The sequence below is a fragment of the Cuculus canorus genome, chromosome 1, assembly GCF_017976375.1.
Source record: "Cuculus canorus isolate bCucCan1 chromosome 1, bCucCan1.pri, whole genome shotgun sequence".
Taxonomy (NCBI): domain Eukaryota; kingdom Metazoa; phylum Chordata; class Aves; order Cuculiformes; family Cuculidae; genus Cuculus; species Cuculus canorus.
Genome location: NC_071401.1, coordinates 23,334,532 through 23,360,396, shown reverse-complemented (window position 1 = coordinate 23,360,396; position 25,865 = coordinate 23,334,532). Strand labels below are relative to the sequence as shown.

General features: G+C 37.5%; 1 protein-coding gene across 4 annotated transcripts in view; it reads right to left on the bottom strand.

Annotated features, from left to right (window-relative positions):
* Positions 1-6,780: 6,780 nt before the first annotated feature.
* B3GLCT (beta 3-glucosyltransferase) overlaps positions 6,781-25,865 on the bottom strand; it is a 50,390-nt gene continuing 31,305 nt past the window's right edge. The window contains exons 8-15 of one of the 4 annotated variants that reach the window (XM_054078002.1): positions 25,187-25,250; positions 21,764-21,895; positions 20,667-20,736; positions 16,804-16,917; positions 15,051-15,150; positions 13,962-14,081; positions 11,775-11,919; positions 6,791-8,522 (exon numbers count right to left, since the gene is read on the bottom strand). In XM_054078002.1, the coding sequence (XP_053933977.1) occupies positions 8,355-8,522; positions 11,775-11,919; positions 13,962-14,081; positions 15,051-15,150; positions 16,804-16,917; positions 20,667-20,736; positions 21,764-21,895; positions 25,187-25,250 (913 nt within the window). In that variant the 3' untranslated portion in view covers positions 6,791-8,354. Of the gene's footprint in view, positions 8,523-11,774; positions 11,920-13,961; positions 14,082-15,050; positions 15,151-16,803; positions 16,918-20,666; positions 20,737-21,763; positions 21,896-25,186; positions 25,251-25,865 lie in introns of all 4 variants that reach the window. The other 3 variants (XM_054078024.1, XM_054078010.1, XM_054078021.1) reach the window with 3 other exon arrangements.

The window sequence follows — 25,865 nt, the reverse complement described above, 5'->3', positions numbered from 1 at the left end:
ACATGTCTACGTAAAAAAAGTCAACTAATAAAGGCTGTCTGACCTCCTCCCAATGCTTCTTGGGGTGTGCAGCAAAAGGGGAGAGCCAAAAGGGAGGTGTGAAATACTTGGCAGTGAATGGCAACCAAAGACATATACGGAAGACACCGTGGGCAGTGCTGTCACCATGAGCACACAACAGGGAATGGGTAAAAACTGAATATTCTCCCAGGCCCAACTCTGTGTGTAATGGGGATTACAGGGATCCTGCAGCTGAATGCTATATGGGCATATAGAGCTCTCACTGCACATGGTTACCACCTGCCCTGGTGAGACAGAGAGACCACCTCTGCCTGGGCTGTCCTGTTGCAGTTGCAGACACTGGAGGAGGCTGTCGGTGGCTGGCCTCCCCATGCAGGGAAGGTTAGGAATGAAGGAAAAGGTAGGTGTGCTGTGCCCCAAAGCTGTTGCCGTGGGCACCAGGTAAAGCCAGGCTGGTACAGGCTCGAGGCTGAGCAGAATTACCATGGGTTTGTCCCGTCCTCTTGGCACTGCTGAATTAACACAGCCACTTGGTGCACTTAGCTGAAGATATTTTGGCACAGCAGAGAGCAAGCTGGCCTGTTTCCCTGGAAAAAGGATGCTAAAAGGAATCCCCCTGGCAAGGAGAATTTTCTCCCAGTTATGTAGCCAAATAATACCACTGCAGCATTCACAGGTACGAGGTGCAGAGGAGCTGATTAAAAGCAAAATAGTAGCTGTGCATTGGTCATTACAGGCTGCAAAACTTCTCAATTTTCACTGTGTTTTTATAGAGGGGAGCTCTGGCTTCTCCTATAAAGCTATTGCACTTTGAGTATGTTCACCAGGCAGTTACAGTTTTTCCTTCACAGTAACAATTAGGCCAAATCCTAAATGCATGAAGCATTTACATCCAAAGACCTTAACATCAGGTAAGGGATTAGCTGTTAAAAACAGAGGAAGTTTGCAAAGGTGCTGCCAACAGCCTGATATGGCTGAGCACTGCTGAGCAAGAATATATCGTGTTTTGGTTTTTTTGGATTATTACCTGCAGCAGGGACTGGTGGAAACATTGACACTCAGATAACCTGGGATGCTTCTTTGCATCATTCCTATCAGTTGATGGCACAACTGTCTCCTCTGTGGGAGCAAAATGTAGTAAAATGTGCTGTTATGTGAATGCATAGAAAAAGACTGGCAAAAGAAATGGAAAAGAGGAGGAGCAGAATAAATCTGAGCTGCTCTGGGCATTTTTCTACTTCACAGGTAGCCTTGATTTAAACAAGATGCCTGTGCTCATGTCAAGGGCACACCAGCCTAGTGGGGATGGGAGACGAATAAGGGCCCCTCAGTGTCCCTGCTGTTTGGGTGCTAGATTCATTAGGCAAAAAAACCCCAAGCTGTTGGGGGAAGAAAAGCACTGAGAAAGAAAGGAAGAAATAGAGAAGAGCAGCGAAATCAGATATAAGACTGCTTGAAAAAGTTTCTGGGAGATTTATATGCCATGGGATTTGTTAACCAACACCTGTTCTGAGAGCCAAGTGGTGTGAGGGTTTAAAGAGTTTTTGGAGGAGCCATTAGACTTGCAATCATCCCTGCAGGACTGATGAAATGTGTAGAGCTTTGCAGTACACCCGTGAAGACACCACACCAGTTTAATCCACCTTTGTTGTTTTTACAGAACATTCCCCTGTGCCCATCTGATGGCCGATCTATATCCCTTGACAAATAATTAGAGAAAAAAATATCGTTATGTTCTTTAGCCTGTGACTATATCTCCCTTTTTACCTCCCTTATTCATAAAGAAAATGACTTTAGACACTTGCCCAGCAAGATGATGATGTTTTTTGTTCAATAGCTTATTGTTTAAAATTCCTGCTTCCTGCTGCTAAGCAAAACAAGTTGTCATAATTTGCTATCGAATAACCTCTTCTAGCAAGTGATTTACACTGAGGCTTTACCCTGGTTACGTTTGAAATCAGACCATAGTTTTCGATCATCTGCGGACTAGTGCTGCCTGGGAAGGATGTTGCTGCTTAGAAATGGAGGTGATGTGGGGAAGTCAGAGGCACGAGGTTTGCTCTAGAAAGAGGCTGCAGGAGGGCTGTAGGGGCAGTCAAGATGTCTCACTATGATGGTTGGTAATCTTAGGGGTGGTTCTGCTCCCAGAGAAGTCGAAAACATTAGTTCACTTATTGCTGTGAGGGCAGCCAGATAGTATTGAATAATTAAGGAATCAAGGATTATGGTTTGATCTTGTCTGGTGAGCTCTACATGCCTGTGAGCACATAGCTTATAGCCATATGCTGAGTTACACACGGGTGTTTTACACTGCCTATCTTGAAAATAATTAGAAGTTCATAAAGTTGAAGTTATTTGTTTTTCCTCAATACATTTTTTAATTTATTTGATATTTCCAGTAGAAAAGGAGATCTTAAGCAATGTTTGGATATGTACTTCTTGAATAATTAATTGTATCCTGAAGGGGATTACTCAGTGAACTCTAACATGATTTCTGTTTATCTGATGTGGGCTATTTCTGTTTGCGCAGTAGCTATTCCACGAGATAGATTTAAAAATAAATTCTAAAAAGACAGAATTAAGATAGTCTTGCAACATTACCCAAGATGTAAAAGCCCAATATCCACTAACAAACATCACATTTATTTCCTTACTTTGGTCTCTCAGTTACTGTGAGGGGACGTAAATAACCCTCTGCTGCAGAGAGATGCTCTGTGTCTACAGTGATACGGCCTCAACTGCAACCTGTCCCCACCACTGCAGCTCCATGTAGTCCAGTGGCTCCAGGTAGCACAAGGATTTCTGCTTAGAGCTTAGAGACAGGTGTTAAGGCTCCCTCTCACATACTTCGAATCTTGTAGGTAATGTCACCATCATGTGCTCTAGTAATGAAAAGCTTTGTGTTCCAGGTGAGAACACATTCCATCACCACTAGTAAGTGCAGAAACATCTTATCTGGAAGCCCCAGTGGAAGGTTAGAACTTTTAATGCAGCCACACCATCTCAACTAAGGACATTCTGCCTGTTCCCACTAATGGGCACTTGAGCATCTGAATAGTTCAGGCAGAAATAGTTGTGGTTACGGAGTCTAAAGCCTTAAATAATCCTTGGATCTCTTGGGTATTTCAGCACAGGTGAAGAGGGCACTTCAGAAATGGATTTGGCCAACAAAACACTAGGAATACCTGAGAAAATTACACAAGACAGTATAAAACTGTATGTGCCCCTATATTGTACCACTATGTCCCAGTCCAGCGACAGACACAATTATAGGTTCCTAATGGTCCCGACCATGTAAAATCAGTTCCTCAAAGCTATTAACACTGAGGTTTGGCAGAATTCTGTGTCTTTGGAACAGGTCTTATAACTGCACATCTGTAATTTGAAGTACATAGATCCATAAATTCTCTATGAGCACATGCTCCACAGTTAATTGCTACTGAGATTTGGGGGGGTAATTATTTGGACATGGGAGAGGAGAATATATCATTGTTATCTGGAAATCTGCAGTTAATAATTAATTTTTCACTATTCAGGAGGATTTAATAGAGAAGACGATGCTTTTTTTGAGGGTCAAAGACACTAAAGAAAATAATATTCATATCTCACAAGTTTAAACAGCTTAAGACTGTCTCCTTCAAGCTATTACCCATAGGTCAGATCCCTGAGGGCTGACTGCAAAATATGGTTATAGTGCCTCTTTAAAGGTTCCAGTGAAAAACTTTGCTCTGATCAGCCTGGCAAGTGCCTCTCAGTAATTTCTCTGAAGCCATGGGAAGCCAACACCAGTGAGTGGCTCCTTGCCAGAGGGCACCAACTCAGAACTTGGTCTTGGTGTGCTCTGCAGTTAGTGATAGGGCTGCTGTCGAGCTAATGGGCTGTTCCTGAAGTGCTTTGAAAGTATAAACTGGTTCTTCAGTCCTATTTGGCCAATCACTAGAAAAATATGTATTTTTTTTTCACTCTGGAATCAATTTCTTGCGAACATTCAGGGAAACATCTACCTGTGCTAATCCCTTAGATGCTTTGAAACCTTCTCACAGCTTCAGCAGCAAACATTTTTCTTCCATTCTTCGCACTGGCTGTGGTGTGGAGGAGCCTCAGACTTACCAGCCAATAACCAACACAATGAAGTGTGTGTTGTTATGAGCAGACTCACTGTGTGCTGGTGCAATGAGGGCTCTTCCACACCGAAATGTCAGTGAAGCCACAGAGCAAGCCGGGAGTTGGAGGAAATCGACGATCCTTCTCCAGCACCTCCACCGTAACACCTCCCCTGTTCAAACAAGGTATGGGAAGGCTGCAACAAACCCCCTGTGCCAGGTAATGAGACCTGCAAGGGGGCAAAGTGTTAATTGAAAACAGATGCTCCTTCACAAGCAAAAGAACCTGCAGATCACAACAGTAATTGGCCAATTAATTTCGAGCCTGATGCAGGAGGAATGCGTGGCATAACTAATGGCTGGTACTGGGGGACTGATGTGCAGACCTGTAGAGCTATTCTACGACTGAGAAACAGCTCTGACAGGCACTCCCCAAGGGGAACAAAGTATGAGGAATCTGCTCACCTAGAAGCAGCTTGTACAGCATTGGCTCCAAACCTTTCAGTGACCGAGTTTGAATAATACTGACTGGAATCAATGAACTACTCACTTGGAGCAAGTACTTCAGCCCGTTTTCTTCCTCTTCTCAAGCCAGAAGCGGCATGGGTCTGTTTGCAACTCCAGCACTAAATAGACCTTGTAGGATGTGCACAGCTAGCATTTCTGCCACACGCAAGTGAAAACTATAGACAAGACCAAGAAAATTCCCTGCTTGGAACTTCAGCTTTCAAGCAGCGAGTCCAAACAGGGTTTGGATGATGGTGACATCACACTGGCTCAACGCTGTGTTTCCCCACAGTAACTCCAGAACTAGCATGTGCAAGATGAGAAGCATTTTGGTTAACGTACAATGTATCAACAGGAAAATTCTAGCCTCAACTAACTCTAACAGAAGAAATAAATTATTAACTTGGTTTGTCAAGATGAGAAATAGACTGTGAACTTCTCAGCAGAGCTACATGAAGAGGCAGAATGAGGCCGTGGGACTGCAGTGTAGGCTGAATCGAAGTCCTGTGTCTGTATCAGAGCTTCTGATCTGCTCTGTGTGGAGAGACCCTCACGGAAATATCCCTGATGAACAAAGCCAGACTTGTTTCCAAACACAAGTGAAGGGAGCTTGCAAACAGAACATCAGTGAGATGAGTAGCCTTAAGAAGTCTTTGGAAAGAATGGCTGGTGAATTGGCCAGTGTCACCCACCAGTACTTGTGACTGACAGTCCTTAATAAGCACAGAGCTACTAATGCTGCTTCCTGAGCTATAACTGAGCTTGACATGACACTGGCTGTTATTTCCCACGCTTACTTACTGTTGGACTCTGTATCACTTCTGCCACCTAGTTAGCTAGGGAACAGGTAAATTTCTTGATGCAGGACCAGTGAGAGCTCTCCTCCAGCCAATCAAAGAACTCACTAGGTCTCCAGTCCCACATTTCCCTTTTTCCTTAGAGATACATGCTGTATTCTTGCCATTCGCCCGGGCTTTTGGGGAGCTGGCACCACACACTATGGTCCAGCAGCTCGGTAAAGATAGGGTGCAGTGCTTGCCTGGCCTGTAAAACCAGGGCTAACACATGAGTTCCTGCTATGATGACCTTAATGAGCTTCAGTATAAACAGACTGACTAGGCCTTCATCTGGAGGCTTTCCCAATTAAAATACAATGAAAAGCCCAATGCATCATCCAAAGGTCACGTGGCCCATCCCCTTTTGTCTTGGACCATGATCCACAACTGCTAAATTTCCAAAGGAGTTTTCACAGTAAATGGCAAGGATGGCTAAGAACTTGAGCTGTAACACGGGCTATGGTCAGTGCCAGCTCCTTATTTCAACATCTTGGCTTTTTATTATGACAATTAACAAACTACTTACACTCTTTCTTTTTGGGTTTTGGGGTTTTTTTGGTACGTGAGGACTGTAAAATATTAACAATCTAATGCTTTTTACTTTTTTTGAGTTGTTCTGTGCAAGTACTGCTTTTAACTCTTCAGACTTATAAAAATTGCTTTAAAAGTTTATTTATTTATTTAGTTTGTTCATGGAATTACGGTCACTTTTGTCGTGCTGCTGCTAGGACTGCATATCATTAGTTATCATTAGTATCATTATCTCAAAAGTCAGAGTTCTGGGAACAGAATACTTAAGTAAATTACCGCTTCGTTACTTTCAAAACTATGAAGACCGGAATCAGAAGTCTAATGGTTACTAATACCTCTAGAATCCATGCAGTAACCTTCAGAGCTAATGACAAGAGAAAAGATGGAATTTATAATACAGCTCCTATGGCCAGAAGTATAAGTCCGAGTAAGCAAACAACAAATAAGTCGATGGCTCTTGGTCTCTAAATAAGACAGAAGCCTACATGTGCAACACCATGTAGACTCAAAGCCAGGCATCTTTGCCTGACCTATTCTGCCTCTACAGGGCCCGACGAGGCGTGACATGCCACCACTTTGAAGGTGGAAGTCACTGGACCATGTTTCAAGACCTTTGGAAAACTTCACAATGACACATAGTTTGTGATCCAAGACTCCCAATCACATGAGGTGCCCACTGCAAAACCATTTTTTATTTGCACAAAACCAGAGACTTGAAAATGAATCCAGTCTGGAAAAGCATCTCAGGACAGAATACAGAGAGAGAAAAAAGTGTTTAAACTGCCTTTTAGTAGAACCGACCACAGCATACTATTCGAGTGATAGAATTAGGACATGAGTGCTTAACTAATCCTGTACTCAGTTTGCAAAGAGGAAGAAGGCACAAAACGTTATAGAAGAATGCTTTTATTCAGCTTTCAGCTCTCACAGTTCTAAACAGTAAACATAACTAAACAATTCACTCACGGTACCAGAGAACACAGTCCTGGTATCAGTGTAACGTCTACTGTTTAAGGCACTGATAGTGGGGAAAAAAAAGAAAAAAAACATATAACACGGATTGTTCCCTATTTAATCAGAATTTAAATCTCTTATGAATATGTGCTTGCTATTCCAATGCTTAAAATTCCACAAGCTACATTCACCAACAAACATTTATACAACTTCAGTAACTACTGAAACAGGAAACAGTGGCTCCCCTGCTTCGACTTAAGAGCAAGTATTGCATTACTCTGGAGTGAAGCCAGTTTTTAACCCACTAAAACAAAAGAAAACACAAATTAATTCGGCAGTATGGCTTTAAGACCCTGTATTTGGTTACAATACAGCAAGCGAGGTTAAATAACAGCATACAAGTGCCATATACTGTGATCTTAAAATGAAGTATTTTACAGTATAAAAATTAGTTCAGAACATACTAAAGCCAGTTTTTGTACAATCATTTTTACAAAACTGAATTACTAAAAAAAAGGATAATCGGTAATATTTTAAATACAAATCACTCTTTACACGTGGTATGCATAAAATTACTTATCTTGATGATATAAATTAGGAATGCTACAAAGTTTTTAAAGCTGGCATCCATATACTATTGAAGCGCACACATCAGAAGTACTGAAGTGTTAGTTCTGCAAAAACCTTTAAGAGTCACGTTTATACTTGCCAAACAGAGACACCGTGACTTCGGTTTCTGAAGGAGCCACAGTGACCTCCCGTGGCCACATCAGAAATCCCCGTCCTTAATATTTTTATTCGGTTTTGAACATGATATTCCTCACAAATGCTAATAAACCTAAAGATAAAACAGTGCTTCACGCTTGGTCCATCTATCCCAGGAAACAACACTATTTCTATCTGAAATGAGCATAAAGGGACACAGCCTTCACACAATCTGACTTCTGTCAGAAAACGTCATGTCTCCTCTCTAATTCCTCAAGCGCCTGTTTCAGAACAGATCCGCTTTCTGTAGGTCAGTGAGAGATGATGTTCAACACACATTCAGCGTTAGGCTTCCAAATACATCACTCGAGTTTTGAGAGAACAAAGGAAGGAAATGTAAATTGATGCAGCTTGACTCCAAGTCCAAATCAGAACAGATAAAATTGTATGAGACATTTTTAACACGCATCAACTTCATTGGTGTACAAAGTCCCAAAAGATTTAAGAAGGAAACCAAGCATAAAAAAAATCCAAAGTCAACTAAGTGTCTTCTTCCACTGCTCTGAAGGAATATAACAAGTAGGAACAAAACACTGTCTTCTATGTCATGAACAAATGAACAACGTGAGAACACAAAATCACAGGAGTGACTCTCTCTCATGTGCAATACATTAATCCACACAAATTCTTCTACTTCTTATAAATCCTCCCTGTTATATCCAACTTTCTTTCCATTAAGCGACTCTTCTGTGTTTGGTGCCAGCCATGTGAAATACACCTTCACTGGATCAATATTCCAGTGCTTGTGAAATGATATTGGAATCTGGTGAGAAAGGTAGCCCTTTGGGTAGTCCATTGGCCGTGCCTAGGATAGAAGAATAAACCAAAACCACTGGTCTCAGAAACAAAGAACTACTACAGAATAAGAAAGTATCACCATTCAATGGCATCTGTATCACAACAAAACAATGTGGCACTGACAAAACATACAAGATGATAACAAAAGGTTTTTTTTCTACATCAGTCCAGATTTAATTTTAAACTCAAACTGTAAGTCATTATGCTACGAAGTACACTGATATTAGATACACCTTGTTTCTCAGGGTGAAATGGTCATGAAAAGCAAGTGACCAACAATGTAGTTGGTATTGCATCTGTTAAGATATACAGTTTGGATCCAATAACGAGAAAATGATTTTCAGTAATATTCTCCTGCTCCTTCTCTCAAAGACAGTTGCTAGCACAGCCAGTGTGACTGTAGGACTCTAATAAAGCCATAAGCAGCAGAAATATCTGAAGCTTTATGACACGGAGAGGTTACCAAGAAATATTGTTGTGCTGCAAAACTGCATTGTTATTCTGTATCAAGTTATATCAGAGGACACAGAATTACAAGACAGCCACATGATACAGCTGAGTGCTTAATGCACTAACCGTGTTTTATTTCCTCTGACAGTTTAATGGCATATAAGTGCATCATTGTAAAAAAAGCCCACCTGTAGTAGTCTGTGGTAAAATAACAAGATTCTGCTATTGTAAAGAGTTTGTGTAAAGAGAAATGCATGAAAGGTGCACATTTGTTTTATTCTAGATCTAAATAAGAAGAAAAACTGAATGATTTGCATACTGAATCACTGATTTGATGCCTAACCTAGAAACTGATTTAATACTGCACGTGCTTTACCTCCTAGAAACTGATTTAATACTGCACATGCTTTACCTCCTTATGGTGGTATGAATGAGTTCTACATGCTGCATTCTCCATGCAGCTTTGTATACGGTCCCATTATAAAATGAAGCGACAAAATCTGACATTAAGAGTATGCGTTATTGTTTGTTTGTTTTTAATTACTTTGATATTTAAACCACAGATTGTTTATTTTTGCAACCCATCTCCTTCAAGATTTTTGAAAAAGACTTTAATGAATGTCTAGGTTTCAAAAACCTGAAGAATCTACTTCGGATAGGGACAGTTTTAGATAGCTACAACCAAAGCTTTTTGCTATTTGAAAATCAAGCAGTTTTTTATTGAGCTATAGACAAAATGCTGGTGTTTTGATAATTCTAACAGAATGAGATCTGCTCTAATAACTTTCATTTTTATTACACTGCTCTCCAAGAATCATACCACTTTATAGGTAGTTGACCTTAAGATATAACTCCCATTAATTTCTTCTGCCTTACATTTTGTGGAATCTATTTTTATAATCTTGGCACTTTTTCGTGCAAGAATCTGTATTTGGTATTTTACAAAAGTCAAATATGTTGCTCTTGCCCAGATTTTATACTTTAAGACCACCATCCTGGCTGCTACTTCAACATAGGAAGGTTCCTCTTCTCCTTAAGATTCTCACCACGTCAAAAGCTGCTTGAATAGGTTACAGAATACGTATCTAAGCACAGCATGTAACAAACAGGAAACCAGTAAGGGTGAGCAAACACTGCTTCATCAGGTACATTCTACGGATGAAGGATCTTTGCTTCTGTTTCATAATAAATAGTACAATTTTGGATTCATGTACTTCAGGGAACACCATACACCATAATATTTCAGTCAAGTCTTGAAAAAATAATTTTCTGGTTGACAGGATTTCTGTTCAAGGTATGTTAAATTAGAGTTTGTTATAAGTGACACTAAAAATTACCATTCAAGTGTAATTTTCTGTAGGTAAGATCAAAATTCTAGGATTTCACTTTTGGAGTGATTCAGTATCAAATGCATACCATTATAATGAAGTGCTTTGTTTTATTGTATAAGAGCCATTCCTACAAATCTGTAAAATGTGTTCCGCTCTTTCCAACTCTCCTTCAATTGTTGGGTTGGTTTTTTTTTTTTTTCAAAAATGAAAATCCTGAGTAAGCACAAATCATTTAATAATTTTGTTGATTTCAAAAGATGCATTACTTTCTTTCTATACTGAAAAGAGTAAGCGATGATAAACAAAACAAGCAAGTAAACAAACACAGGTTTTTTTATACAGACAAGGAATTATAATATTGAATACTGCATTCTTAGTCCTCCCATTTCTCTAAATGGTAAACATAATCAGAATGAAAATCTTAATATATGAGAAACTGATCATTTAAAGAGCCAACTTTTCCCCTCACTGACAGCTGCTGTGAATTACATAGCAATTTACTAATTTTCAAGTACGCTATTATCTTAATCTCAGTTCATATCAGAAACCCAGGTCTTCCCAGTTTCTAAACTAGATTAAAATCTGAAAAACATCAAACTACACAGATTTAAATGCTGTGATTTTTTCATTATATTTTTGGGGAAAATGGTGCTTCTTCTCTTTAATGCCACGGGAGAGGGTAAGGCGCTTATTCGATTTACGAGGCAGCAAATTTTTCTGGGATTCAATGCATCGCGTTTTCTTCTGTGACACTACAGACAGATTGTTAAATGTTCTGCAAGACAGAAATAAGACTCAAATCTATTCCACCCCACTTCTCCCAAACTGGGGAATATACTCACAAGAAAATTATGTCTTCTGATGTCTCTTTCCCTTGTGCTAGCACAAGGCAGTTTATCATATTTACACCATACTTCAGAAAGCAACAAACAAGCAACTGTTCTGGGAATACTTTTAGATTTTGTATCTTCACTAATGAGATATTTTAGCATAGTAAACACTGACTAAATAGAAGAATTGGATAAGTAGAGAAGGTAAATTTACTGAAAAATTTCACAGTCAGTTCTCCATTACTTGAAGAAAGAAATACTGTGGTGTGGGTTCCTTTTTCTTTTCTTAGAGGAGATTTCACAAGTATTCAAAGCATATGGCTCCTAATTCTACTTGTTTTTCAAAGTTCCTACCTCTGACTGGATTTTTAAAAAAATGCATGTTTTATAAAATGTAGACACAGGGTAACTGAAATATCTTATAAACTATTACAGAATTGAAGTCATCCATGCTTTGACAATATTCTCATTTGCTTAAACAAACTTGTTCTAGAGGGAAATAAGACATAGCAGCCGCATTTTGGTTATCATTACACATCGATCCAGTTTGCAATATTTATGAGATTCCAATATTTATGAGTCCTGTTTTATGTGTATACTTAAAAGAATGAAATGCATTTCAAATACTGGTAAAAATAACTCTCTGACCTGATGGAAAAGCGGGCTGTGCGTTATAGGGATTCCTAAGCCACTGAAACACATCCCTAGGACCATATCATCAGGTGCATCCATGCTGTAACACCGGCATTTACTAGCAAGTAGTTTCTGAACAGCTATTCTGCTGAAAACCATCCTGAATAAAAAAGCAAATGAAACATACAAGATGATAATGACCAGAGAAGGCAAATTACTTTAACTAATAAACACTGCTAAATGATTTAAAACTGCAAGACAAAACGTAGCCCTCTGGTACAACATATCTGAAATTTCAAAATTTGAGAAGTCAGTACTGACAAGTAGTGCAAAAGACATTTTCTGAAAGATAATTACTTCATATAATGAAAACTAATTATATCAATTCTGCCAACTGTTGTTTTTCCAACAATTACTTAGCCACCATTTTTTACCGCAGCTGACAATTCCTCCTAAACTCAGCCAAGACTTTAAAGGGATATTCTCCTCTTACTCAGATGTATTTAGTTTGTTACCATGTAGCAGTTAAAAGGACTCTAAACCTGAACTGTCACTCCCTGAATTCTTGTTCATATAGAATTCTCTCCATAAGTGAAAAATGTTCCTTGAAGCCATTGCAAGGCTCTTCTGTTCATCCTTCCTTGCTCATTTAAGTATCAACCAGCGGCTGGAGCTGTTAGATCATTAACACTAAAATAAGCCTTCAATAGACCATAAACACGATGACATCTTAAATTCAACAGCTGAGGGCATGTAGTCTTGACTAGTATTCCATAGCTGCCTTTTCTTAGGTCACATCACCACCCAGTCTGATCAGAATACAAGCTACTCTAGCTGCTACAAATTATACTAAAAAGATTCACACTGCTGCATGGCTTCATGAGTTCATTCACTATATGACAATCCATTGCTTGACCCTGTGACAAGGCAAAACTTCTACAAATAGCGAATGCTAAGGCAAAAAGACTGACTTGGAAATATTGTCAGCTTAAAGTTGTAGAAGACTCCACCACTATCACTGCAACTCTGAAGTCTGCCAAGTACCATAAAAAGAAAAAGCAACAGTGGAGATGATAGTAGGAAGTCATATCTCCATACCTGGGAATCGAACAGAGAAGGAATAATAAGCTAGAGCCTTCAGGGAGAACAAAAGGAAAAAAAGAGCTGGGATTTTTGACCAGCAGGTGTTGTCACACAGAAGGTGCAATGTAATGTAAATTGCACACATTTGGGGAATATACTTGCTAGATTATTATCTGGACTGTCTCCCTTCAGTTATATAGAATTCTTCACTTACAATGAACCTTCCCAAAATTAGGGTAGGGAGAAAGACGGATCACCTGTGCCTCTACCTGTTCAAACCAGAGAATGAAAATAACCCCTAGACTTCCACATCTAGTTCACAGAATAGAAACTAAGAGATAACACTAAAAAGATATAGAAGTACAGTAAAAGCATACAGAAGTTTGGTAACAAGGAAACACACCAGCACCAGTAGTTTTGTTTCTTAATTCAAGCATAAACCCTACTTAAGTAAGGTTTTATGCAACTACGCAAAACAACAAGAAGGACAATCAAATTGATTTTTATTTACTCATGGATGGATAAGAATCTAGGAAGTTATTACATTTCACAGAGAAGGACACCAAGAACATCCAGACATCCACACTACTTGCTTTAGACAAACAAGATAGACAGATCACCGTCCTAGGATCGTTCTTACTGCAATATAAGTGAACCTAAAAGTTCAAATTTTGCATACAATCACAGGGATCTGTGTGTCTCATCCTTGAGAAGATCAACTCACAATGACCTCTTTCTATGAGCAACTATTTTCCAAGACAACAACATCAAACTCCTTGCTTAGCCACCTCTCTATAAATCATCAGACGAAGTATCAGGAGAACATGCATAAAGATAACTGATAAAAGGCACTCAGTGGCCTCTCCTGAAATGACCTCCCCTGAAACATGCATGCTTCTCAGCATCAACTGCTTTGCTCTAAAAATCTGTTCCCAACAGGAATCACTTCTTACTATTTAGGACATTTCGGTCTTTGAGCATCATTACATTATAATACAACTTAATTTTTAACTAGGAAACATCACTGTTTCTGTTGCAACTGATTTGTTTTGCAATTCAAAACATTTGCATTCAAAGCAGGGACTGATGTAGATCTCAGTAGGAGTTTAAATAAATTACCCTCCACCACCAGTGATGTAACTATATCCTCCTGTTCCCAAGCCATATCCATAACGCTCTCCAAGAAATACTGGTTCATTTGGGTCATAGCAGCTGAGCAATTTTCGGAGCCTGAAGATACTATAATATGAAAATTCATTAGAAAAAATTAATCCACGTAGACATTAATTTTGAAACAGACATTGCTACCCTAAATGGCATTCTAGTAAAGAGCACAAAAATGAAAGGAGAAATTCAGAAATCTTATGAAAAGAGAGATACAAAATTTTAAACAGAAATTTATGACAGGTTATTTACTATGAGCTGAATTTGGTCAAATGATGAATCAATTAGCTTAAAAATGTTTTTCTGAAGAAGCAAGCAAATTTACTCAACAAAACTAGTCCCATCTCAGAGGAAACATCAAATTATGTTTTTCAAACAAGATTTTTGCAAACCAGCTTTTCTGCCTAGGAATTGAAAAACAAGAAGATAGATTTAGTTATATGAATAGTGCTCTATCGACACTCACAGCCTCTTCCAAATTCTGTCACATCATTTAATGCAGATTTTTATCTTGAATTACTTATTCTCATGTTCATGACCACGTGATTCTGCTGGCTGATCACTTAGCATTATTTTGCTTATGCTGCAGTTTCAGTTTTCATGTGAATGGGATCTAATTTTCTAAGAAAGGCAAGTCCCTGGACACCATTCTAGGTGGCTTTGCCAACTGACCCTTAGCTTACAGAACCTTTCTTCCAGCACATTTATGTGAAGAATAGATCTTACAAAGTGCATTCGCAAATGACTAAAACCAATCAGCTCCGATATGCCTACACTAAAGAATCAAAATATGTAATAATTTGTAATCATATTCAGATAATAAGACTATCTAATAAGGCTATATGTGCAGTTTTTATCAAGTTACAAGATTACATTTTATCAGTCAAGGAATGCTGAAGGAAAGGGACAATTTTCTTCCTTGAAGGAATATAACTCTATTTCAATTAAAGAGCAGTATCTCTTAAATATTGAAGAAGAAATTAATATGCTTAAAACTCCTATTGACTTGAATAGTGGCAATTCCTGACACATTGCAATGTATACCTTATTAGTGTGTCATCATCCACTATGACTAACCACGGAGTTCTGGGAGAGCTATGATTCAAAAACCTTTCCAAAATGGCAAAAGTTTTCCCACAGTGACCTAAAGAAAGAAAAATAACACCATATGTACATTCAAATAAAGTTCATTTGAAATAAACATTTATCCATGAATTAAATAAATATCTTATGACACTATGCAAAATATTTTGGAAATCACTGCTAAAACACTCGAGATGCAGGTTCCTTCATTGTGCTGAATGGTGTTTGTGCCAATTGTTCCAAACCAATTACCGCTTTCTATGCAGAAACGTGGTCTTGAAGAATGTTGATGTGCGGAAATTCTTTGAATGATGGAAACCTGAAAAATAAGCTATACTGCAGCTATCCTGTTAAGCTATTGGATAATACCTGGCAAACTTCTACTCTGAACTTCCAAAACTGTAGAATGAGGAGATTATGATAGAAATATGTTCTGCAAAATACACCAGGGTATCTTCGTAGTATTTCATGACACATTAGGCAGGTCCACTGATTGCCTGTAAATATTTACATTGATCTACTCTCCTCATAACCAGAAACTCACATCCTGATGACTTCCTCCAAGGAAAGGTCTTAACATTTAATACAAGACTGTAACAAAGTTGAGAGTTAAAATGCTCTTCACTAGGAATTGAGAAGTGAAACCCTTGTTCAGAATGAGCAGGATAAGAGAAACAATAAGTTCTACTGAGTCTTCTTCAGATACTGGAAAAATCTAATTGCAAACAGTTTTTATTAACCTCAACTATCTAAAGCAATTAGTGTTATCATTATTACAATTACTAAACACACATTAAAAAATAAGGATAGGATACTATATTTGAAGCTACTTCCAGTAATTTTATTTGGTTTTTTATGAAAATGCAGTAACTCCCAGTTGAAGTATGCTGGTTTTGGCTGGAATAGCTATTCCTTCACAGTAGCTCCTATGGGGCTATGTTTTGGATTTGTGTTGATAACAGAGAGATGTTTAGGTTATCATCGAGCAGTGCTTACAGAGAGTCAATGCCTTTTCTGGGTCCTTTCCAACCTAGTGATTCTATGATTCTAATTCAGAAGGTGAGTAGGAGCAGAAACTATAACCCTAAGAACAGATCAAATGAAGGAAAAAAACCCTAAAAATAATAAACTTGTGGAAGCCATCATATCCATAACCTTTTTTTTCCATTCAAACAAATAGTAAACTACTTCAAAACCACACTATTTGTCATAAAAAGAACTTCCAAAGTTAACATTTAGGTTTTGTGCTTAAATCAAGACATACTAAGCACCACCATAAAATATTTGAATACCATATGGCAAGTAGTTTATCCTCAGTAACCAGCTGGCACTGCCTGAGGTCTTTTGACATAAATCTATGGCTTCTGCTACTATCGATGATCTTACAACTGTCAATAACTCAAGAGTTCTTACTCCTACACAGAGTAATAACACCAATCTTTGTCTCTTGGAGTACATCAGTGTACCATGCTGTCATACTCACAGTATTTAGGTTTCTACTAAAGAAAAACATTCTCCCTGAACAGGTGAACTGTACTCTCCATCCATTTCCTGTGTTGCAAAAGCATTCTTTTAGTTTAGGCTGCACAATGTGCTACAGAAATACAGAATTACTTACTTCTATACGACACATGAAATATACATATCACCCATAAAACTTATCATCCTTACACTGTAATTTGCACAAAACTGACCACAACAGTCAACAGCTCACCTCTGTCAGTGTTAGGTATGCCTAAATCTATAGTAGGAATTGAAATGTCTGCATAATCACTGTAGTATTCAATAAGGGCAGCTTCTCTTTCCCAAGTCTGCTTCACAACCGGTACTGCAAAACAATCATTGATATCAGTAACTTGATAAAAAAAAGTACCTGATCAAAATATTTATGCACCTCATTAACTGACCTATTCCTTCACATGGTAATTAAAATGCCGTTTCAAATAGAGCACTATGGTTCTCAAGGTTCATTCCTTTTTCTTTCCCACAATATTTAGAGGGAAACAATTTTACATTTTTATGAAAGTCAGTCAGGGCAGTTTTATTTATATAGTAATAAATTTTCTTTCAAAGTATGACTATAGTTTCATTTGTATTACACAGGAAACTGTGATGTTTACATTCATGCTAGCCAAAGTACGGAGTTTATTATTTTACACTTGCTATGGCACGCGTTACAGCACGCATCAGCATGAATGTTATCAGATATCAATCATTCTTCCAGTATTGAAACTGTTACATTTGAAAAAAAGCACATCTAACTGTAGAGCACATAAAATGTCATTTGACATAAATATTTAAAACTGATCAAACAAAATTCTAATAATAATGTTATAAATGTTCAAATTATATCCAGAAATGAATCAATTATGGGTAACACAAAAAAAAGCTGAACACCTGGCTGTTTGGAATAGAATGATCAGATTGAAAACAATGATTTTTTTTCCCATTTTAAAAACTAAACTGTCAGGACGTAGAACCATTACTCTGAAATACCGTGCATTCTGCTATCACTGTTTGACTGTTTTATGTTCTATGTTCTTTGACACCACACTGTAGGTCTCATTAGGAGTATCAAGCTCTTTAAATGGAAGAAGTACTTACGTAACTCCCCATTGTGGCTGTATAACTCTGATGCTTGTGAACAACTCATTTCAGTCCCTTGCTTGAATCATCCATCACACAATTTGAAGTTTCCTGCCTACTTGCTCACTTTCCTGTACTCTGATCACTCAGACACTTGTAGGAGTTATTATTCTTGATCGACCAATAATCAGTTTGGTAAGAGTAAAATGAATTGGAAGGTGACTCTTATGATAGAGCAATAAGAACTCAATGCACTAACAGGAAAGGCTCTAATATTTGAACAAAATATAATTCCAATTCTGTAGCATTGTGCAATGGACGATACTGCTTTTAAAGATTTTTAGACACCTAAAACATTTTGCATTAAAAAAAAATCCTTAGGGAATTACGTAAAAAAATATGTTCATAAAACATGACAGTAGAGTTTTGAAATGCAAAGCCAGGAATTTCACAATATGTTAATTCCACCTCTTCTGTACTGAAAAGTCACGTTATACCATATAACAACTGCATAGTCACACATTAATTGATGGAAAATGCCAGTAAACTTTTTTTTTTCCCCTCAAATAGAATAAAAAGAAAACATTAGTCAGGAAGTTATTTTCTTATTTTGTGGAAAAGTTCTATTTCAAAAGTGTTTCTCAGAAGAACAAAATTGGAAAGCTTTCAGAGAGGCCCCAATACAGAAATACCACAGACATAAAAAATGCTTCCAATCTTCACCTGGCAAAAGACATGCACCTGAAAGGCTGTTTCAGCTTTCTCCAGCCAAGGACCTCAACCTCACTAAGGTGCTTTAACATACAGAATTATGTGTTATCACAGATGGAGCCTCTCAGTTTCTTCAGCCAAGTCCCCATTTTTTGCACAAATGCAAAAAATTCACTGAAGTCTCACCTCAGTTAACCGGTCTAACAAGATGGTTACTTGCTAAAGTGCCTCTTTTCCTTGCATAATTATATTCTATTTGTGCTACTTCTTGAATCTCGACACATTGTCAGTCTCGAAAATTTCTTATACAACCACGAACGCTATGTGTTAGAGGGAGAGTTGCATCTAAGTAAATTCTGAAGTAAAATTTGGTGGCTTCTGCACATTGAATTAATGTTGCACTAATGTAGCTTTTGATGAAAAAAAAATGACTTACCAGCAAAAGGAGCTCTCTGAAGCTGGCATCCCTTAATCTTTCAAAATCTGGAGTAAGATTATCCTCTACTGCATAACACTGGAAGCTGTGAGGAAAGTCCACGAATTTTCCTCAGTCTTCAACAGGTGTTTCTTAAAGGATATTTAGACTGTCTTTTTGAAGTCTTATGTTCTTTTTTGACTTTCTAGATTTTGGTTTTTTTTGCTTTTAATTTTCATGTAAGAAATTAAACATGGATCCAGCAAGAAGTCTTCAGTGAACTCCAATTACAGGACAGTCAATTTTGTTTTGTCAAAAGTTACTTTAAAGAAAGGCTAACGATTAGGTGATTAATGTACTAGAAATGCGCATTCATCAAGTGTAGTAACATTAAGAAAAAAACTCTATAAAACTTATTTTTTAAAAATAACAAAAATACAGTCACTGGCAAATGGTCTAAAATTAGAAGTGACAAAACATACAGGTCTTGAAGTATTAGAAAATTGACTTAGTTAACCAAAGAGCTTTTATCTTCATCCTGTCTTCTGACAAAACTGCTGAAAAAACCTACCACTCCTAGCCCTTACTTAACTTTCGAATTTTTTTTTGCCAATAATAATCACTTTAAATTAAGCTTATGAACAAACTAAGCCTAATGGCGACAATATTATTTACCTGGACTATTCAAGGGCACATGAAATTCAAGTAAATTCCTGGAAATAAATCCATTCCTGAATTTCTTTATTAACAAAATATCTAGAAGTAAACTAGAATGGACTGGTAAATGGCGCCAAGGAGGTAGAGTATCTTCCATTGAATTAATGGATTTGGAATTTTTCCTTCCTAGTTTTGTAGATACTGGATCTACCTCAACTGAGCTGACACCTACTGTGTAGTAGCTGAAGCTGAGTGTCTCTCTTTGTCTTTATTTTCTGTCCCCGTGAGAAGGAAGTTAATACTCCCTGGACATATAAGGCTGGGCTATGCTAGGGGTTTTTTGTTTAACTGTTTTATCATGGATATGACGGCCATATTTTCATCGTGGCTATGATTACTTGCATAACAGGCTGCCCAGGGAGGTGGTCGAGTCGCCTTCCCTGGAGGTGTTTAAGGAACGGGTGGATGAAGTGCTGAGGGACATGGTTTAGGGAGTGTTAGGAATGGTTGGACTCGATGATCCAATGGGTCCTTTCCAACCTTGTGATTCTGTGATTCTGTGATAACACCACAATTTCCAGATGGAACACGCTATAGTGTTGCAACACGCTATAGTGTTGCACACTTGGGAGTCTCTTGACCTAGGCCATAGTTCAGACAAAGTACTACAGATGACCAGGTTTCTACAAGAGGCAAAATTTACCATTCTAAGCATTATAAAACATCTGTGCACATCTAGTTGCATAGGCTGAATATCGATAAAAGCTATATAAGAGCATAAACTGCTCAATCTTTTACTGGGGGGGAGGGTAGGACAAAAGGAAGGAGGAGGGCAGAGAGCTTTCAGCTTGTTCAAATTTCTATATAAGCCACCACACAGCTGCACAATTACCATTGTGAGCACAAGGACTAGAACTGAACCAGTTATCTGGGGAACACACTCTGAAGGATATTAATAGCTGCTATATTGATTAATATTGCAACAGCTCCGATTTACAACAATATAAGCTAACTTTATGCATACTTTTAATTTAGAGATTAAATTTCAAGACTTTTGCCAACAAATCACTAATGATGAAACCAAATGACCACAACTTTTCATCTTAAATGTTTTGCACCACTCTTGTTTTTCTTGCACTTGTTTTTTAAATAAGAATTTCATAAAGTATATCACATAGAACTACTGCCTTCACCAATCAACAACTTACTTCTGTCTCCATGAAATTTCTGACATGTTTTTACAGCAATGAAGATATCTTCCTTTTTCACTGGCTCTCCCTATATGAGCAGAACAAAAAAGAATTTTATAATTCCAGGCTCTCTCTGTAACATTCTACAGGATACATTGTGTCCATGCACAGAATAGAACAGAAAATTCCTTCTCAGTGTATAGCATATCAAGGAAAATAGAGTACTAGTAATACAGTAGAACACATAATTTTGTCTCTTGAAAAAGAAATTCACTAGTGGTTTAAAAATCCTGAAACAGAATTATTGAAACACTTTTTCCATTGATGTAGTAGTCTAACATTAAATAAACCACAAATCACTAGGAGAAGAGGATGAGTAGTAAAACTTGTTGGACTAAGAATGATTCATCTGAAAAAGAGCATTTTCTTTCTTTGAATATGTTCTTACTATGAGAACATATTGAACTGCATTACACGTGGAAAAAGAAGCTTAAATAACTCTTTAAATAACCTAAAATAGATTTCTAGTGTGTAGTATCTCAGCTGTAATAAAATCTTTCAACCTTTCTTTTTTTTTTTTTTTTTTAAGTTTTTATTTGTTTTCTTTTTTGGCACCTAGAATTTTGCTCTCTTGGAAGCATGGGAGTCTCTTCGGACTCTAGCAACAGTAAACACACAATACCATAAACCTATTTTCCAAGAGGTGGAAGACATGGTTGTATTTTAATACATCGAATACTATACTACGTTATATCTTTAGCCTCAACAAGTTTTAGACTCTCATCTATGAAAAAGCTTATCTATATTTCTGTAACTCACAGAAATATAAGGAGAAATACTTATATATCATGGGCTTCTCAATCATTGTGGTAGAAAGACCCATAAAAGCATATGTAATATTTGTTTGCCAGGAAATATCCTTGTGCCATAGAAGCTGAAAGCATTTCCAAAAACAGGTAAGTACCAGAACAAACTTTCTTTCTTAACTTACTGAAACAATATTGAAAACAAATTATTGAAACAATATAAACTTATGAGATTTTTAAAGTTATGTATTATGCAATTTGGTAAACAGATTTACCTTTACTAAGAGGTATTTAAAATACGGTACTTACACAAAGTGGCAGAAAATTACTGAATGTTGTTGCACAATGATCAGCTTTATATGAGCTCACATCATCTGTGCAGAACTCAGGCACTGGAGTAAGATGTGGTCCTTCCCCTTTCTGCCAAATATACAGAGCGATCTATTGTAATAGAAGATATTCATATCAGTAATGAAACTGGATAAAAATTCTCAAAGCATACAAAGAAATCATATTAAAGGACAAACTTAAAAGGAAAACTGAAAAATACGGGATGCTGTAAAAGATTTATCCCACAGTTTATTAAATAGCTGACTACCTTACTTCTTGCTTACATTTCTAGTGCCAACAAGTAATTTTTTCCGTATCTTTTGCTATTTTTTGTTTCATATAATTACAATTAGCTTCACATACGAAACAAAAAAGATGCATCTCCAAGGTTATCATTTTGCCTCGTCACCACATTCACATTATAGTATGTAAGTGGTTCTTGACCATGCCTTGGATCTGGAAGGCTACATCACAGTAAGGGATGGGATTTTCAGCTTCCAGTGCATTTTACGATTGTATTAGTTCAAAATTAAACTATTCAGAATTAAATGTCCATCACATGAACCAACAAAAAAGCAATGCTCCTGCACCACAAAGAATATTTAGCAGTTGTAACTTAAAATGAATTAATTATGAAAGTTCACAATGTACTAAGATTTCCTACTAAATAATTAAGTCTTCAAGAGAAAGCCATAGAATGGTGTGACGACATCATATTTCAAAAGTGAGGTCAGAGCGTGATTTTGGGTAACAGAACAGGATGACAGACTGTTCCTAAATCAATGGAAATGGTTTTGTGATAAAAAGACAAAAAATATTCCTGGTCTTAGTCCTAGTTCAAGCCTAATGTTAGATAGACAAAAAAAATCTATTATTCACTTCCAGTTTTGAATAAGCATTAGGGAATATGCTACGTATTGTGCAGTTTTTACAAAGAGTCTAAAAAACAATCTAGAGATGAGTAGCAGTGTGACAAAAATCCTTTAATATATTTGCAAAATAGACTTTCCAGATGGAAAGAGAGATAAATGTTATGGATAAAAGAAACAGGGACTTAGAAAGCAGCAGGGTGAAAAAAAACCCTGAAACAGAGCATAACAAAATGCAGAGCAAAACAGAATCCTGAGGTCTGGAGGCACGTGTTATTGGGTGTCTGTCAAACTGAAACATTTCTTAAACATTTACAATTCTTCATAAATTTAAACAATATACACAATCCCTAAAGATCACAGATTATATCCTTTGATTTGTTGTCAATCTTGACTCACACAAGAAAGACACAGAGATAAAAATGATTTAAGAACGAGAAGGTGTCAATTTATGAAATAAATGAGGGGGGAATGGAACTGTCTCTAGGGAGACATGAGACTGTGCAGAAAGAATAACCACAGGGCTGAAACAGGTTATCTATGGCAATAAATTTGAAATGAAACATGTGCAAAGAACTTCTAACAGAATAAGAAGTGGATGGAAGTAATTTTGCCAGTTGAGTGATCAATTGTTTTTCATTAAGCAATCTGTGGCACATAAAAAAAAAGCCTGCTAACAAACATCTATTTTTTCATGACGCTCTGTTTAGAGGCTTTGTCAGTGCTGAGGTAGACTGGAATACTGGGAACATACAAATCATTTAGAGGTAATTTACAAAAGAAGATTAACAGTCTGCAGCCCAAGGTCTTGCATTTAGAAAAATTAACAAGAAAAAAGAAATAGCTTGTTGGCTTGTTTCATGCAGCAAAATGAAAGCCGAGATGGGTTCAATTGCTTTTGAGAAATACATCAAAAATTTGTAGCTGTGAAAGAGTAGTATTGGCACAAAACCAAGTTAATTTAAATATGCTACCAATTTATAAATACGTTGTAGATTTATGTTGGAAATCAGGTTTATAACCACTACAGAATAAAGATGTGAAACAGCTGCAGTGATTTTAAGGTGGATTTTTTTCCTGGGTCAGAACCATATTTACAGCTGACTGCCCAGAGAGTTTTAAAAAATTAAAACAAATTCAACATCCCTCAATTTCAAGCCAAAATCAGCAAATTTATTCCAGATTCACCCTCACCTTCCACCTTGATTTGGGAGTTCACTTTGGTGACAGCAGAAAACCATGAGATGCACAAACATTTTGAAGGCATGAAAAATGAAAAAGCTTCAGAAAAGGTGCCACTGATCATTTTCAGATTCCTTCACTGCTTTCTTCTCATGTTCCTTTCAGCCACTTCATTTATTCTTTGGAAGACCTAGTAGCTAACTTCTAAAACTGTTGCAAATCAGAGGAGGAAAGAAAAAAATCCAGACTTCCATACTGCAAGCTGCAGAGTTGACTGTTCATCCAACAGTTGGGTTCCTCAAACAATTTAATCCAAAGTCCAACATATTTAGCTCTTAGAGTCCGATTTAGAAAGTGAGGCTGGCTTGTATATGAGATACTATTCACTTCAGCTTGTGCTTCATGAATTGGAAGTCTCTTTCCTTCTTTACAGAGCAAGCACTAGCAGATATCTCACTGTATAGAACCATGTATGTACTCAAAGAATGATTTGAGTTGGAAGGGACCTTAAAGATCATCTAATTCCAAGCCCCTGTCATGAGCAGGGACATGTCCCACTAGATCAGGCTGCCCAAGGCACCAAACACTTCCAGGGATGGGGGCATTCACAACTTCCCTGGGCAACCTGTTCCAGTGCCCCACCACCCTCATTGTGAAGATATTCCTCCTTGTGTCTAGTCTAAATCTGACCCTGCAACTAATCACCTCCCCATCCTCCAAGTGCTTTAGCACAGCTTCTAGGAGGATCTGTTCCATGATCTTCCCAGGCACAGAGGTGAGGCTGACATCTACTCTTTTCAAAAATGGGCACAATGTTACCCTCCTTCCAGTCACCAGGGACTTCTCCTGATTGCCATGACTTTTCAATCGTGGCGAGTGGCTTGGCAACCACATCAGCCAATTCCATCAGGACTCTGGGACGCATCCCATCAGGTCTCATAGAATTCTGTATGTTCAGATTCCTCAGGTGGTCATGAGCCTGATCTTCCCCTACAGCGGGAGAGGCTTTATTCCTGGTCCCCATCTGGTTGTCCATTGACTCACGAGGGGTAAGGAGAGCGCTTGCTAGAGAAGACTGAAGTAAAAAAGTTGTTGAGCACCTCAGCCTTCTCCCTGTCTGTTGATACAAGGTCATATATGAATGTAATTTTATTCATTAACTCTTTTATGCTTAAAATTTTAAGTATTATGTTATAATATTCTAAAGGAAGGGAAAGAAATTAAACAAGCCATTGCATTCAATTATTTTAGCAACATCTAAGAAAATCTGTTATTTCCATTATAATGTATCACTCACTATTCAAATGTACAGATTTGAGGTATTTTTTTCTTTCATCACATCACTGCTTACCTCATGCTTTAAATCTATTGTAAAGTCTGACTTGAGTGGTTCACTTTTCAACTTCTCTGCCAGCCTATGCAATTAAAGATGAAGAAATTTACTCAAAAAAAACATATTAAAAAAGAAAAATCAGTCACTAGCATATGCAATGAAGTGTGGCTGGTATTATTGACCATCTAATGGGGGAGGGAGAATCACACTTCTGTATTTATTGCCCCAAGAAGCAACTTATTTTCTTTTTCATATATTTTTTTCCATCTGAGCACAATGTGATGATGTTAATATAATATTAGTTTTCAACATACACATTTTGACACAATCTTCTTGCTGAGAGCTCTCATCTAGAGTAGATGGAGAGACTAGCATAACGTTTTCAATAGATTAAAAGCAGCAGTGCATTTAAGTTCAATATTGATCAGCATCTCAAACTTCTGACAATATTCATCCTCTGTATTCCAGAGCACAGTATTTACTCACCTTCAATTCATGAAAACATCAATCTTTGCTACAGCGAGATGTGTTCAAGTTCTGAAATCAATGAACATTTCAAATCTCATATAAAACTAAGCATCTAATCTGAAATAAATGTCTAGGATGTCTCTCAGCATGAGAGAAACACTTCTAGAGGGCAATGCAGTCATTTTAAGTTCCAGGAAGAAAACTGCTGTCTGGAGAGAGAGTACATTTT